This window comes from Mirounga leonina, unplaced genomic scaffold, assembly GCF_011800145.1.
Source record: "Mirounga leonina isolate KUSES-001 unplaced genomic scaffold, KU_Mleo_1.0 Mir_170, whole genome shotgun sequence".
NCBI classification, from domain to species: Eukaryota; Metazoa; Chordata; class Mammalia; order Carnivora; family Phocidae; genus Mirounga; species Mirounga leonina.
This window is the reverse complement of record NW_023270433.1, coordinates 3,030,636-3,047,062: the sequence shown is the minus strand read 5'-3', so window position 1 is coordinate 3,047,062 and position 16,427 is coordinate 3,030,636. Positions and strand designations below refer to the sequence as shown.

The 16,427-nt window shown below is 61.6% G+C and overlaps 1 protein-coding gene across 3 annotated transcripts in view; it reads right to left on the bottom strand.

Annotated features, from left to right (window-relative positions):
- VAV2 (vav guanine nucleotide exchange factor 2) overlaps positions 1–16,427 on the bottom strand; it is a 168,684-nt gene that overhangs the window by 64,138 nt on the left and 88,119 nt on the right. For all 3 annotated transcript variants that reach the window (XM_035015500.1, XM_035015499.1, XM_035015501.1), the window contains exon 3: positions 13,016–13,074. In XM_035015500.1, coding sequence (XP_034871391.1) covers positions 13,016–13,074 — 59 coding nt within the window. The remainder of the gene's footprint in view (positions 1–13,015; positions 13,075–16,427) is intronic.

Here is a 16,427-nt window from a genome sequence, read left to right as displayed (position 1 = left end):
GAGCCGACTTGGAGAGCAGAGCCCGATGCTGAGCGCAGAGTTCCAGCCTCGTATCAGATGAGGGTTGGAATTGGCCAGTTTCCCAGCCCCAGAGCTTGCCAAAGGATCTGAGCCCCCGGCCTCAGTTAACTCGTCTGTAAAATGGGGATTTACTGCCCCTCCCCTCCCCCCTCCCCGGGGCACAGGCGTTTTTGTGACTCTGCGTAAGATGCAGCGTGGGCATGGTTCCCATAGGGCCTGGCGTGTAGGGCAGTAGAGGCCAGGGGGGACGGTGGACGTGGTCATGAGCTGGGGGCTGGAGGACGCAGCCTGGGGCAGATGAACACGCCTGCACACGCGGGGATGTGCAGCTTCCGTGTGGCTGGGACGGAGGCCAGAGGAGGCCATGACGGGCCGGGGCAGGAGGCCGATGGGGCCGTAGCCAAGGAGCAGTGACAGGTGGGCCAGCCCAGGCGCTGACCACAAGGATCTTGTGTTTATTTTTTTAAGATTTATTTATTTGAGAGAAAGCGTGAGCGAGTGGGGTTGGAGGGGGCAGGGAGGCAGAGGGGGAGAGAGAGAGAGGTTCCTCACTGCGCGCAGAGCCCGACATGAGGCTCGATCCCACGACCCTGAGACATGACCTGAGCTGAAACCGAGAGTCGGACGCTGAACGGACTGAGCCAGCCAGGTGCCCCATGACCACCAGGATCTTAAACCAAAGTCCCCACAGAGGCAGGAGGGTCTCTGTGCCTCTGTGAGGTGGGGGCTCGGAGGGGAGGGACACCAAGGTGAAGCCACGGCCGAGGCAGGCCCAGCAGACGTGTGGGGGAGGGGAGAGGGCTAGCCAGCTCCAAGGCCACCCGGAGAGGTGGCAGGTACTGCCTCCCCCAGAGGAAAGCCCAAATGATCCCCAGATCCCAGCCGGCTGCTTCTGCCCTTGCTTCCAAAACCCTAGCCAGGCGGAGGAAGACACTCTGACCTCAGGGTCGAGAAAGAATAGTTGGCCCGGCCCCCAGCTGCAGGGAGGGAGGGGCCTGGAGCCCTGTGCCACTTCTCAGCAGCCGAGAAGCCCAACGTATTTTTGATTTTCCGGCCCACTTCTCGGAATGGCAGCAGAGGAGCGGAAAGGCCAGTGGGTCAGCCATCCTCCCGCGAGCAGCAGGGCCCAGCCCCTGCGGCCACTCTGCTGTTCCCTCCCCTCACCCCCTAGCCCCCCCACCCCATGCCCGGGGGAGGCAGGAAATCCCCGTGGCCTGCTGTGGCCCTGCATGGACGGATTGCTCTGGCCATGTCCACTAGGGCACGGGAGGTGTCACAGCCCCGCTGAAATCCTCCAGGGCTCCCCCTCACACTCAGAGAGCCATGGAGACCCCCGTGCCCTGCCCATCCCTCCCCACATGGTCTCTTCCACTGTCCCTGGCCCCTCTCCATCCCACAGGATGCCAAGTGCATTCCCTCCCAGGGCCTCTGCCGAGGCCTCCGGGGCCCCAGACCTGTCACTGCTCCCTCCTTGGGGGGTCAGCAGGATCCAACATCACCTCCTCTGCAAGATGCACTGACCGTGGCATCTGAGTGCCGCCCCTGCCCCCTACCCTGTCCCTCTGACGCCCCACCCTCGGACTTGTCCCCCTAGAGCCTGGGCCTCAGGAAGGCAGCACACAGTGGTGACAGGTGGGGACAGGGGGTTGCTGCAGGCAGCGGCGTCCTGGGGGTGGCCAGCCCTGGGCCCAAGTGAGGACAAGGACAGACTGCAGCCCTCCCACCGCACAGCACGGGGTCCGGCGTGGCCACTGCGGAGCAGAACTGGGCATCAACCCTCCCGGGGGCGCCAACCCTAAGTCTGAAGGTGGCCCTGGGTGGGGGACTGGGCGTGGGCCAGGGGTCCGGGCGGGCCATTGCCGCACTTGGAGTCCGTCGGGCCGAGGGCCCAGCCACGTCTCAGGGTGGGCTCCAGTGCCTCGGTGCTACCCTCCCAGGAGGGACTGCAGCTGGACACCATCCCACCCCTGCTCCAGCACTGTCGGCCAGATTCCCACACTGCGGTGACGTCCAGCGCCCCGGGAGTGCTCAAGGAGGGGAGGGTCCAAGACAGGAATTCGCCAAATGGCACAAAACACAGCTTTCTGCAGCCACCAACCCCACTGGGGACCAGAGACAAAGCCAGCAAGGCGCCTCTGCCCTGAGCAGCTCGGCATCAGGGAGGGCCAGAGCCTCCAGGGCTGGATCGGGGTGCAAGCCTGTCCAGGTCTCCCACCAGTGACCCCAAAGTGCCCCTAGGGTCAGTCCTGCCAGGAACCGAGGCTGGAAGGGCCGAGTCAGTGCCGGGCCCAGGCCCCAGGACCCCGACGCCCTGCTGACTGACTCCCACCTGAGGGCCTTGGGATGGAGACCCAGCAGCGCCGCGGACCAGCTGCGAGACCAGAGCCAGAGGCTCCCCCTCAGGGCCTCCACGTCCTCCTCTGCAAAGTGCGCCCCCCCCCGGTGGAAATAGGCATTCGGAGCACTGACCCACGGGAAGCTACGCGCAAGAGACAGGCACCAGAGCGGGGGGGGGTTGGGGGTGCTGCCCAGGACCCAGAGCCACACACAGCGGCCTGATGCATCATGGGACAGTGAGAGAAACAGCGAGGCCCCAGAGTCAACCTGACTGATTCTCTTGAATCAAGGTCCAAAGCAACGATGACTAGACAGAACCGCACGTGAGATTCCGTAAGCCTAACTCGACAGAAGCAAGCAGGTGGCGAGCACGGGAGCAGGGCCAGGTCGGGAGTGAGCTGGAATGTTCTAGTTCCTGCGCTGGCTGGCAGGCTTGGGGGTGTCCGAAATCATGAAAAGTTAAATAAACAAATAAAAATAGAAGAGGAACAGGTCAGCATGAACAGGGACTAGGAAGGTCAAGGGAAAACGGTCAGTTCCAAGACCCCTCTCTCTCCTGCACGTTGGCCAAAAGGGAGGCCACGTGGTGCGGGGATGGGTGGCGGGAGCGCGGCTCTGCCCGATGAGGGCAGGCTCCGGGCTCAGCTCCACCCCGCCCTCGTCACGTGACCTCCAGCAAGCCCCTCAGCCTCTGGGCCTCGGTTTCCTCCTCTGTGAAGGGGGGACAGCAGCAGCCCCCACTCCCAGGGACGAGCAGCATCGAGCTGCTCGACAGGCTGAATTGCTGTCACCGAGCATCCTGGCTTCGCTGACTGGCAAGAGTCTGCAGGGGCCAGCACACGCGCTGCCGTGTCCCCCCACCCACCGCGACGGCCACTCTGTTCCAGCCCGGCTCTGGGAGCAGGTGACCTGGAACGGCAGGAAAAAGGCACTGGGACACGGGGGCTATCTCTTGCCGCCACAGAGCCCGGTCCATCCCGACTCACAGAAGCAGCCGGTCCCGAGGAGGGACGGGACAGGTGAGAACCGCAGCGAGAAGGGCAGCCCGGTGACACGTGGGGGACGGTCCCTTGGCTATTAGAGGCCCCCTGCCAGGGAGGAGAGGCGCGGGCCTCGAGCTTCTGAGAGCGCTGGGCTTGCACGTAACTGGATGTGCTCAAAGCACCCGGAAACCTTTCGCAAACAACAGTGAACCTTCCCGGGTTCTGATGCGTTTGTTTGGCCCGGGGCCATCCCCACCGTTGGGAGCCCCCCGAGCTCGGGCCTGGAGAGAGCACGGCTGACCTCAGGCCACAGACTGTTAACGACAGGAACCCCAGGCCGCAGCCCCAACATCGCCACCCAGCCAGGACACCACGCTGTGCTCCGTGGGCACGCTGGACGACCTCACGGCCCTTCTGCACGTGTCGAAATCCCGCCGCATGACAACGCGTTCTGCTCCGTCTCTGAAAATGAGCGGATACTGTTTCACAGCTGCCCGGATCAATTTTTAATGGTGATACTCGCCGAAGAAGCAGGCTGTTATTGTTTCGCTTGTCACAGAGCGAAGCGATCTTCGCTCCCCAGGGGGCAGGACAGGAGTTGAGAGGACTCTGGACCCAGTACGTGTGGACATGCTCACTGCCCCCATCGAATGCTCGGGGGACAGGGCACACCCAGAGGAGGAGCCACTGTCCCTGGAGGCCCACCCTCCCATCCCGGCTGACCGGCGGGGGTCTCTGAACCCCAAGCCCCCCCTGCAGGCAGGTCTCCGTGGCAGGGGCTGCATGAGGACAGAGCTGGGGCTCGTGGGGACGTCAATTGGCTTCTGGGAAGTGCAGCATCACACCCCCACACAGCAGGCATGCTGGAGGCTGGGCTTCCCCACCTGGCCCCGTCCCAGAGCCTGCTGCCTGGCCACATGCACCGTGCTAGGGTCCTGGGGCCACCGATAAAAAGTACCACCAATTGCGTGGCTTACACCGGCAGAAATTCATGCTCTCAGTGCTAGAGGCCAGAAGTCCTAATCGAAGTGTGAGCAGGGCAATGCAAGGCTCTAGGGAGGGGGCCCTCGTGCCCCTCCCAGCTCCTTGGGGCCCCAGCAGTGTCCCTGGGCTCTGGCTGTGTGCCTCCAGCCTCTGCCTCTGTGGTCACACAGCCCCTCCTCTGCCCGTGTCTCTCCTCCCTGTGTCTCTTAAAGGACACTTGTCCTTGCATTAAGGCCCACAGGGTTTTCCCCAGTGAGCCCCCATTCATAGGTTTGGGTGCACATATTCTTAAAGCCACGTTCAGCCCACACCTGCCCACCCAGGGCCCGCCTTCAAAAGCATCCTCAGGCCTCACCAGAGAACCACCACGCAGGGCTGCTCCAGCCCTGGGCCCTTACCATGGGCTCCAACCATCAATTGATGGGGGCCTCCCTTTCAGAGGCCGGGAAACAGGCCCAGGGCTAAGGCACCTGCTGAAGATCACACCAGCAGCCCGGACCCGAGTGTCGCTGGCTGGCCCTTCACCCTGTGCCCCTGGGGCTGGGTCATATTCCCCATTCACCCCGCCGCACCCCGGGTCCCACTGCAACATGTCCACCTGCCTGTGACCGGGGTCCTGTGTCCATCTCCCTACCTGATGGGGGCCGGTTCTGGCTGCAGCCCAGCACCTGGCCTGGGGACAGACATCACCAGGCACAAACAGAATGAATGAATGAATGAATGAATGAACAACAGATGACCACTGACTTCCTTAGATAAAGGACTGTGGGAAAGAAAAGCTCTCTGGGCCTCAGTTTCCCCATACGTCGAAGGAGGGACGAAGGGCTCTTCCAGCATGAAGGTGCTGGGCTGTGGAGGCTGGGCTGTGGGAGCCGAGCGAAGGGTCTGAAATTCAGCCCCAGGGGCTTCATGAGTCTGCAAGGGTCACGGCAAATGTGCCAGGCCCCAGCCTCCCCTTGTTTTCCATCCCACTCTGCCTGGCGCAGACAGGTCCTCAGCCCGGGAGGCAGCTCACACTCCTGGAGTTTTCATTGGGCAGCGATTCTCTTGTCTGGGCACCAGGGACATCTGTCAGTAGGGACAGGCCAATGTGGGCACCGGTAACATCTCCCCCGTCACGATTCCAAACTTGGGCACCCGAGCAACCCCAAGAAGGCCCAGGGGGGCTGGTGTGACGCTCGTGAGCCACAAATTGGAGCAGATGCTCGCGCTTGGATGCACGTTGTCCCCTGATGTCTCCTATGAGCACCTCAAGCAGAGCGGTGACCCTGGGCTCCCTGAGGCTTGGGCACCACGGAGCTCATCCACAGGCAGAGCCCACACGTCCTCCATCAATCGGGAAGCGGGAAACTCACTCACGCACGACCTGCTTCAGCCCACTCAGCCCTCCAGGTAGGTGCTGGCAGAGCCCCGTTTGCAGAAGAGGAAAACGAGGCACAGAGAGGAGGCCCCTCCCCTACTGTGCGTCAGGGCCTGTGCTGGGAACTTTGTGGAGATTCCCTGAATCCTCACAACAGCCTGGGGAGGGAGTTTCAACCGTGACCCCACTTTACCAAAGAGGACACAAAGGCTCAGGAGCAGACACTGACCTGGCATCCCGCCACCACCCAGGTCAGCGGGGTTGCTCCTTCGTCTGCCCCGCCCCCAGCACGATACCCAGCTGAGTGCCTGGGCTGCGCTGGGGAGCACATGGGGCCTCACACCGTCACTGCCAGACCTTAATGGAGCCAGAGGCTGTGAGCTTCCCAGCACCACATGGAGACCGGCCCACATTCGTGTGACATAGGCAGAGGGAGGATGGACGGAAGGACAGAAGGGTGGGTGGAAGGACGGATAAGTGGATGGATGGACAAATGGATAGATATGTAGATAGGCGGGTGGGCGGTAGGTAGGTGGCAGGATAGACAGACACACGGATAGGTGGAAATAGAAGCAGAAAGATGATGGATGGATGGATGGGTGGAAGGAAGAATGGAAGCACAGATGGGTGGGTAGAAGGATGGATAAGTGTAGAGATGACAGATCGATGGATAGACAGACAGATGGACAGATGGGTGGATGGACGGGGAGGTAGAGGGACAGATGGATGGATGGAGAGCTGACTGGTTGCATGAACGGGCTGGAGGGCGGGGGAGGGGAGCGAGTTGGGGGAGGGGGCAATAAGACCGTGAGAGCGGCCAGGGCATTGCGCTCTGTGGGCAGGTGGAGGCACAGGCGGCCCGCCTGACCCTGGAGAGCAGGGATGGGAGCAGGGACAGGCAGTCAGCTGCACTCAGTCTTTGTAAAGACGCTGCCTGGCCGTGGAAGCTCCGGTTGGCCGTTCTCGGCCCTCCCGCCGGGCAGCCCTCCTGCTCCTCCTGACCATCTCCAGCATAAATTAGCTCCCCACTGCCCCGGCACAAAACGGCCAGTTAATACATTTTTCGACAAATATGTGTCTCTCCAGCTCTGGTGCCCACAGTGGAGGTGGCAGAGAGAAGCGGAGGAGACTGTTCCTTAGGAGTTCGGCTCAGCGGTGGGTGAAGGACGTGAGGAGGGGGCCCCTCCCGTAGTCCGTGGTGCAGACTCACCGAAAGTCAGCTGGCCACCATGTGCCAGGCACTCGCCTGCCAGGCCCCAGGCTAAGCACGCTGCCTGGGTCGCCCACACAGTCCTGATAATGACCCCATTCACAGACAGCGGCCGCGGCTCACGGGCAGGACACTCGGGTGTCCCAGGGAAGGACAATGTAGGCCCTGGACAGCGGGAAAGGTTCAAAGCCTCAGGGCTGCCACTCGGGAGCTCTGTCCTGGTGGCCAGCACGGACAAAACATGACCTTCGTGCCCCCAGGTCAGTGTCTGGTTCTCCCCTCCACCCCAGGGCCACCCCTCCTCCCTGGGAGTGGGTCATGGTCACCAAGTGGGGGCAGGAGGCTGGATGGAACCACATGACATTCCTTCCCACGAGGGACGTGCTCAGAAGCAGGAAGAGCTGGAGTCACGTTGTCAGGTGAATGGAGAAGGCACCCACGGACACTGTGGCACCTGTCCCCTCTGGGGTGGGCCCTGCCCCGGGGGCCCCTCCTTCTCTGAGGCAGGTTCTGTGTCCCTCACATCCGCACACCTGCCGGGCCAGGGTCCGGCAGGATGGGCCAAGCAGAGCCACACCCACGTGTGCTCCCCACACCAGCCCACACAACACAGACCCCCTTCACTCTTCAAAGCACCCCCCCACTGCTCCCCAGTGACATCAGTCTGGCAGCCACACCAGCTCCGGGATCTTTAAACCAGGTCCCTCCCTCCCCGCGGCCCACACCCTCTCCTCCAACACTTCCCAGGCAGGATGGCCACACAGCCTCCCTCCCACCCCCACCTGCAGCACAAGGAGTACCCTCCCTTCTAGAACCTTCAACAGAGCCCCCAGGGAGGATCTGGGACACTCTGGGTGCCTGTTGCCCCAGCGGGCATGAGGTCTGGGTTCAGACTCAGCTGCTGGCACGCCGACGTACAGATACCAGGAGGCAGAAACGGGCGTGCGAGGAAAGAGGCACAGCGAACACACCAGCGGACACGGCTTGTTCTGCCGAAGCCTGGAGACCTACGCAGTGGCCCCAGCAGAGGTGGGGAGAGCGAACAGCCGAGGCCGTGGGAGCGAGGGGGCAACCAAGCCAGGTTGGGTCTCTGCGCTTAACACGGACGCCGTCCGCCCCTGAGCGGTCACCTGACCGGGCAAGTGGGACAGGCACCAGCTGGGCAGAGCCGCCCTGTGCAGCCAGGACATGCCGGGGGAGGCCAGACACAACCATGCCGCCCAACGGACCACAACGGTCCGAGCCCCTCCCGGAAGGAATCTCAAGTCTTCCAGTTTCTCCCCTGTGGCCAACGATGCCGGCCCCACCATCACCAGGGAAGGAAGAGGAACACGGGCTCTCCACCGACGACAAGTGGCCAGACGCCTGAAGTCACCAGGTGGGACGATTAAACCCATCTTGCTGGCAGAATGAGCTAGTAAGCACATGAAAACGGCCACTTTCCGTCCAAACCTCTCATGCACAGTCCAATTCCCCGGAATTAACCAGGTGGCACCAGATGGGAAAGGGACGTCGGCAGGGAGGGGGCCCATGGAGAGAGCTGGGGACTGTGAGCCACGGCTGGTGTCCGCAAACACAGGACGCCTCGAGGAGCGGCTGGGGCTTCACCGCAGGACAAGACCTTCACTTGGGGAGGGCCCTTTGAGGATCGAGGGAAATCACGCCTCTCCTCCCTAGAAACGCCGAGAGCACCGGATCTCCCACCCTCCCACGAGACTCTCGCCTCAGGACGAAGACGGGAGACCCCATCAGACAGCAAGGCTCACCTCCTGCCAAGGCGGCTTTGCCCCTTGTCTGTCACCCACAGGAGCATCTGGGGGCGGAGGCTCACTCCCCATCCCCCTGCGCCCAGGAAGACCCAAGAGCAGGTCCTCTGCAGCCGGCAACAAGACGAGGAGCGTTTCTCTTCAGTTCCAGAACGCTTTCCTCGACTCAGATTTGGATCCAGGTACATCTGACATTCTGAGAATTCACTTCAAATTGAAAAAGGACGTTCCATCCCCTGGGGGCTTGGGGGCGTCCCGTCTCTCCCACCCCTGCCCCTGTCCCACCCACCCACCTTGCAGCCTGCCCGCAGCCCCACCCCCCTGAAATGGGGCTGGGGTGTCCCAGACTGGAGGAAAAGACCAAGCGTGAGGACCCCCCAGGCACACAGCAGCAGAGTTTTGGGGCGACAACAAGCAGGAGGCACTGGGCTGGGGGAGACCCCACAGCCACTCACAGTAGCCACTCCCCGCTGGCGGCCTGGCAGCCCCCCTCTCTGAGCCACCCTCCAGGAGACAGCCACCCAGGCGAAGCGAGCAACTGTCATGTGCCATGGACACGGGGACGGGACCCAGGCTCTGGCTCCCGGGTGCGTCCAGAACACCGGGGATTCATGGGTATGTTTTGGGCAGAAAATAATCAAAATGTCAGAAGGCAACCCAAAGGAACAGAAGCTCAGGTATCTAAACAAACACGAATGTTCACTGCAGCGCGATTCACAATCGCCAAAGGGCGGAAGCAACCCAACGTTCATCCGCTGACGGCTGGAAACCCCACATGGGGTCGGTCTCTATCCTGCGCCACAGCCCGGAAGACCCTTGAAACTGAGACGCCCAAGGAAGGGAGCAGGTCACACGAGGCTGCGCGGCGTGCGATGCCGTTTGTATGAAATGTTTCCATCAGGCCCATCCAGAAAGCTAAGTGCCGGATCCAAGGGGAGGCACGGGGCGGGGGGGGGGGGGGGGGGGGGGGTGCGGGTGCTTATGAGGGACGGGGTTTCCTATCAGGTGTGAGAATGTTCTGGAACCAGACAGAGGTGGTGGGCGCACAGCACGGAGAACCTGCTAAATGCTACTGAACCATATGCTTATTAAGAGGCTTAGATTTATGTCATGTGAGTTTTACTTCAATTTGGTACAAAGAGAGAGAAGACAGCGGCCCAGGACCGGGGAGCAGCGGCCCAGAGAGGACCTGGAGCCCCCCGCCGCGCCAGGACCCTTGCGAATCCACGGCTGCATCCACGGCCGCCGCCGCCCCACTCCACACGGCTTGCCGTCCGAGGGATCTGGAGGTCAGCAGTCTGAACTGGGCCTCGCATGGGCTCAACTCAAGGTGTCAGCAGGCGGGGTCCTTCTGGAGGCTCCAGGGGAGAATCTGTTCTTTGCCTTTCCTGGCTTCTAAGACGCCCACGTTCCTCAGCTGTGGCCACATCACCGCAACCTCTGCTCCACCTCCACGCCTTGCTCTGCTCTGACCTTCCCGCCTCCCTCTTCTACTTACCATGACATCTATAACAACTTAGTTACACCTGCAGGGAAACTCTTCCCTGTCACACAAGGTCCAGGAGCCAGGAGGGGGCTGTGGCTTTGGGGGCCCCCTCTCTGCCCACCACCCCGGCTGGCGCCGTGGGCATCCATGGAGTGCCAGGTGCTGCAGAGCCTACAGGCTCACAGCGACCTTGCACAGCAAGGGAACCTTCCTGGCCTACAGAAGAAGAGACAGAGGGCCCAAGAGCATTCCTGCCTAAGGCCACTGGGTGAACAGGTGCCTGAAAGAGAACACCTTAGTGGGCTGAGGGCTCGTTGGCCTCACCTTCCGGCTTCAATCCCCAGGAGAATTTGTCCCTTTGCCCTCTCCCCTGCCGCTGCCATTCAGAGCTGTGAACGGGACATCCCTCACTCTGGAGGGCCAGCTCTGGGGTGACAAGGACCTGCACCTCCACCTGTGGAGCTGGATGACTTGCCAGGGACACCTTTCTCCCTGACCCAACCTCTCACTTCTGACCCTCCAGCCGGCACCAGGGTGGGGCCCTCAGATTAAGTCTCCCATTGATCAGCCTCTGAGAAGTATAATTAGGGCTTTTTATGGAAAATCAGCTCATTAGGCAAAGTGCAAGGGCTGTAAAATTGCTCATTTTTCTAAAGGAGCTTGCTGGGCTCCCATCCAGCCAGGAAAGAAACCAGGACGACTCTCTTCAGGGCTGCAGGCATGGGTGGTGGGTTTTCAGAAAAGGAAAGGGTTTGGCCACACGGAAACCTCTGGTAATGAAGAACTCTAGGAAACGCTCTTAAACGAAGAGCTATCTAGTGTCGTAAAGGGCCAGTGGTTACCAGAACGCCCAGACCCCTGGGGAAATGGCAGCCTGCATGGGGGACGAGGGGCAGCCCCACCGTGTTGCCCTCCCCTGAGCTCACAGTGGGGAAGCTCCTGTCCCTGGGGGCTGCAGAGGGAAAGGACCCCAGAAGAGCTCTGGATCGGGGCTCAAGCAAGGACCGGAAAGCACAGGGGAAGAGAGGCACGGATGACCACCAGCCCTGAGGGTGAGGAGGCCATGCAGGTGGGAGGCGGGGGCTCTCTCTGCAGAGGGGAGGCCCTGCCCTGCCTGGGGCTGCAGACACCTCCCTCCTTGCCCTCATTTTTTCCCCCCCCCCCCCCTTGCACTGAGGGGTTACGTCAGTCTCGGGCTGTGGAGCCTGGAACCACAGCAGGACCGCCCTGTCCAGGGCAACACCAGGGGGGTCAACGGCCCCAAGAATGAGAACGTAACCGGGCTCGCTCCCCTGGGCCAGGCCCTGCTTCGGGGAGAAACGGACACAGACGCTCTAGCCTCCGGGGAAAGAGCAACTCACGTGACTACCTTCTGTTGCACGAACTCCACTCCTGCCCATGTGTGTGCATGGACACGTGGACAGACGAGACTACACTGAACGGGCTGGGAGGTCCAACCACCACGCGCTAGCGGGAGAACGAACAGACAGTCGTTTCTGGGGGAAACCAAAACCAAAACTATGCGCTGTCTTTGTATCCAGAAATAACACACTGAATCGTAATTAACGTTTTTAAACTGTCCCTATTAACAGACCTCACGAAAGCTTGGCGGGGCCGGGGCGGGGTGCGGGAGGCAAGGGGGCCCCAAGGTATTAGCGATGTCCTCGGGGCTAAGCTGCCTGGTGGGTGCAGGAGCTTGGTCTGGTCATCCTTTATACCCTAACGTGTCCTAAGTACCCTCCTGCACGTGTTCAGCATATAGTCTAACAACAGTTTTAAACAGCCTATCCTGTCTCTGATGTTATAAACAACAGAAACCAAAAGTCCCCAATTCAAAGGAATCTCCAAGTCCTCTGAGAATGCAACAGACTTCCCGGACTGGGGGGGGGGGGGGGCCCGCAGGTCCCTAGCCCTCCCATCTGTCCCAGTGACTCTCTGAACCTGGGCAAAGAGCCCCACCAAGGGGCAGCTGTGCTGGCCTGGATCCACCCGGCCCCATGGTCCGGGGACCCCAGACTCCAGGCACTCGTTGTCCCTCACAGACAACACCAGGGGGTGGCCCCTTGCCATAGTACGCCACCCTCACGGTGTCGCTTGCACATGGGCATGACCCTGCCTACTCCACCCTAGGGCGGGGCTATTTCTGTCCTCCCAAACCCCCATCCCTACCCTGCTGGCCCACGTCCTCCAGGGACATTGAGGAAGGGCAGGTACTCCCCTGGGCCCACCTGATCTGGAACCTGGTCCCCATTTAGACGTCTCCCTGACCCCTCACCTGTGGGTCAGAACGGGCAACCACCTGTTCTCACTGGGGCTGCCCTCCCCTGTCCCCGCTGCCTGCGTGCCCGGCCCGGTATCGGAGACCAGAGGCCGGACCACAGGGGTCACAGGATCCTCTGAGGCTGAGCTTTGAAAGCCAAGGGACATTAAACCTGGGAATGGGAAGTCCCACAGAGGGACCCGGGGCCCCCAGATGGGCCAGGCCCGCTGCCCAGCCCTCATGGCACAGCCTCCCTGGTTGTGATGTGTGGGTGGGGCGGGGGGGCCCGCGCAGGGCGCTTAGGTAGGCGATGACCTGTGAAAAGATTAATGTGCTGATCTTATTACCGAAATTGAAAGCGATTTTGCAGCCGTCAGTTGAACACGCATACGCGATCCCCCTGGTGGGAACCGAAGGCTGTCCCCCCTCCTCCCCGCCCCTTCCCGCCGCGGTCAACAGGCAACGCGACACCACATTGAAAATTCATGAAAAAGACACAGGCAGAGGATATCTGCTGCAGACTCTGATCGCTGAGGCCGGGCCCGCGGGTTGCACGTGGGTGGCGGGGAGGACGAGGGGGCGTCACTTAGCCGCAACGGCGAGCTCACCTGATCCCTTTGTTCTGAGCCACGTGGTGCAGGGAGAGTCTGGACACGGCAGAGATGACCTGGGGAGACCAGAAAGGCGCTTCTGTAATTCCACAAGAAACCAGAAAGTCATCACAAAACTGTAATGAAGGGTTGTGTGCACACAGCTGTTCACTCAGCACGTTTCACCTCGTAAACACACACACACAGACACACACATACAGCATAACATTTGGGGGAGCTAGGTACCTATTTTGTGTGTACCATGCAAAACGTGTCATTTCCGTGCACCACCATCTGCTGAGGGCTGCTGGGCTCCCCGCGGCAGAGCAGCGGGGCTGGGCTCACCCGCACCAGCCACATTAACCACGCGCTGGGCCTCGTTCTCACCCACGCTAGGGCCGGCCCTGTCGGGGCTGCGGAGAGCCGTAGCGGGAGACACGCTTACGAAGTGCTCACCCCGTGCCGCTGTTCTGGAAGCTACCATACGGTTAATAACATGTTCACAGCAGGTGCTGACCCGGTTCAGAGAGGGGCATGCAGAGGCCCAGAAAACTCGAGTGATTTGCCCCGTGTTCCCCAGCAGCGTTGACACAAACATCCAAGCACGGTGCTCCTCTTGTCAGCCCCTCCTGTCCCCGCATGGCCACGGACACCGGCACCCGGCTCCCTCAAAGGGTCAGGGGGAAGGGAAACGAAGAGCTCCAGGCTCAGGCTGCATGAGGGGATCCGAGCAGTATCTCCCCAGACCGACTGGCCTGTCCGGGCGGAAGTCCTGACGTGTGCTCAGCCATGAGCTGTGACCACTCCTTCTTAGGCTGCCCCGACCCTACCCCGTCCTGTCCCGTGACCCAGGGCCCACCTGTCTCCCAGCCTCAACGGCCCCAATGCAGGGACTCCACAGGTCCTTACAACAACAGGCAGCAGGCAGGGAAGAGACTCCACAGGTGATTACCGGTAAACTGAGGCAGGGAAAGGGAGGCAGTTGCCCCGGAGTATAACGTACAGGAAGCTGCTCACGATTCATTACAGGGTTTGTGGGACCCCTGCCGTGCCAGACATCACACACTGAGGAGGCAGGTGCAAGCCTCGACTTCGAGACCTCTTTGAGTCAGGGTGCATGAATCCCTCTGTGTGTGTGTGTGCGACCGCACGTGTGTGCGCATGTGTGTGGTCTGTGTGTGCATGTGTCCTTGCGTGTGCATGCACGTACATAAATAAGGTGTGAGATGAGTGTGCGCGTTTCATGTGTGTGGTCTCTGTGCACGTGTGCACATGTAATACACATATGTGTGCAGTCTGTGTGCTTGTGTGTAGTCTGTGTGTGCTCGTGTGTGTATGGGTGTGCATGCATGTGCATAAGTGCGTGCAAGAGGAAGTGTGCGTTGCATGCTGTGTGTGTGGTCACGTGCATGCGTGCACGTGTGTGTAGTCTGCGTGTGCTTGTGTGTGGGGGGACAGAGACCACGAACACGGCCCACGAGGACCACCTGCTAAATTCACAGACACCCTCTGCCGGCTGTGGGTCACTGCAAGAACCGAGCCCACTGGGCCTTTGACGTGCACCATCCTCGTGAATCCTCACATCCTCCAAGGCCGGGCCTGCTGAGCACATTCAGGAGACTGGGAAACTGAGGTAAGGCCCTAAAGCCCGCAGCTGAGACACATTCCACAGACTTCCTCTTAGGCTGCTCTCCTTCCAGCCGCAATTTTTTTTAGAGGGAGAGAAAACCCAAGCCATACCAGAAGGGCCCTCTCTCAGCCGGCGACAGGGCCGCCTTGGCCAACACGCCGAGTGCTGTGAGCGGCCCTCTGGTACCTGGTCACACTTCAGGGGCCGGGGCCTGGCAGTCAGGAATCCGCGGAATGGCGGGGTCCTTCTGCGCCGCCCCAGACGGGACTCCACCGCTCACGGCGCAACTGGCCCCGCCGAGGCCCCAAGCTCGTGTGCTACACGGGGCCTTGCACAAGCAGTGAGCAACTTGGCTTTCGGCTGTTACTCTCGGCTGTTGAGAGCTCTAAGCATTGGCCATGTGCTGCGTGTGATAGAAGCGAGCAACGCCAGAGCTCGGAGGCTCCGGGCACACACGCCATGCCCTCCTGCGGCCCCGCGGCGACAGCGGTCACCACCTGCCCGACTCCTCCCCGGCCGGCCAGACTCAGGCCAGACTCCTGCCCGCGGAGCCCACCCACGGCACCGGCCATCGGTCAGCGCGGGCGCGGGGACGAAGCCTGCTTCCTGCAGTTAGTGCGAACGCCGTGCTCCCCACACACAGGTGGAACCCCAGGCAGAGGGGAGCTGCCGCAGGGGAGCGCGCCGAAGCCAGGGTACAGGTCCCGGCGTGTCCACGCGCTGCGGTCCCGGTAGACACGGTGGCTTCTCCGGCCGCTATGTGCCCAGCAGCCTCGGCCCCCCGCTCGCAGACACTCTGCTGCAGGCCGGGGTCTGTCATCCCTGGTGGTGAGGGATCCGGCGAGCGAGAGGCAGCTCCGTACATGGGGTTCCATGTGGTCCTCTCTGTGGGAGGGGCCCCGTCCCTGGGTCCGCCTGGGCCATGCTCCCTGGCCGGAGGGTGTGCAGGAAAGGGAGTGCTCCAGCGGGGCCCACCGCAGGGAACCCCGCTGCGGTGACGGAGGGTGGAGGCTGCTGGGAGCAGCTGTGGGGCTCCCCCGTCGTGGGGTCAGACATGGGGTGGCCGCAGCCCCATGTGGGAAGACAGGGTGAGGGGTGCATGTCCCTGCAGGGGAAGCGAGGCCCCTGTGTGGCTCCCACGTCACCCCTGGCCAGGCGGCCCCATCCCAGGATGGAGGGGCCGGGCCATGATCAAACAGCCCCCAGCCCACTGCCCCTCCAGCCCTTCTGAAAACATAAATGCCAAACAATGACATTTTCCCAACTTCTATCTGCACTTCTTGCCTGCATCCCAGTTAACGAATGGAAAGAACACACACATACCGTCTTCCCCTCCTCCCCACACACAATTGGCTCAGCAACCCACTGACCAGGTCGCCGGGGCAAACGAACATGTGTAAGGGGGACGGGCAGGGGGTTACCCCAGAAAGTTGTGTCCCCAGAGGGCCAGTCCCACAGGGAGGAGCCACATGCACCCTCAGTGAAGGTGCAAGGAGAGGAGGGGAAAGCCCAGAGGACAGCAAGTAGAGGTGTAGGGTGTGCACCCTGGGTGGGCGTCTTGGCTCCGTCCCCACCCAGCCGCGGCCTGCTCTGACCCCACGTTCTCCGCCGGGTCTGCATTCGGGGCGGACAGACTCCTGAACACCAGCAGCCACTCAGCTTCCTCATGCTCGCTGGCCAAGTTTCAGAATGCAGCCCCCCAAGCCCACCCCCCAGAAGACTCCGGAGTGGAAGAGAGTGGGGCCTAGGAATCTGTTTATTTGTAAGGCCCTGTATGACCCAGATGTGGAGCTTGGGTCA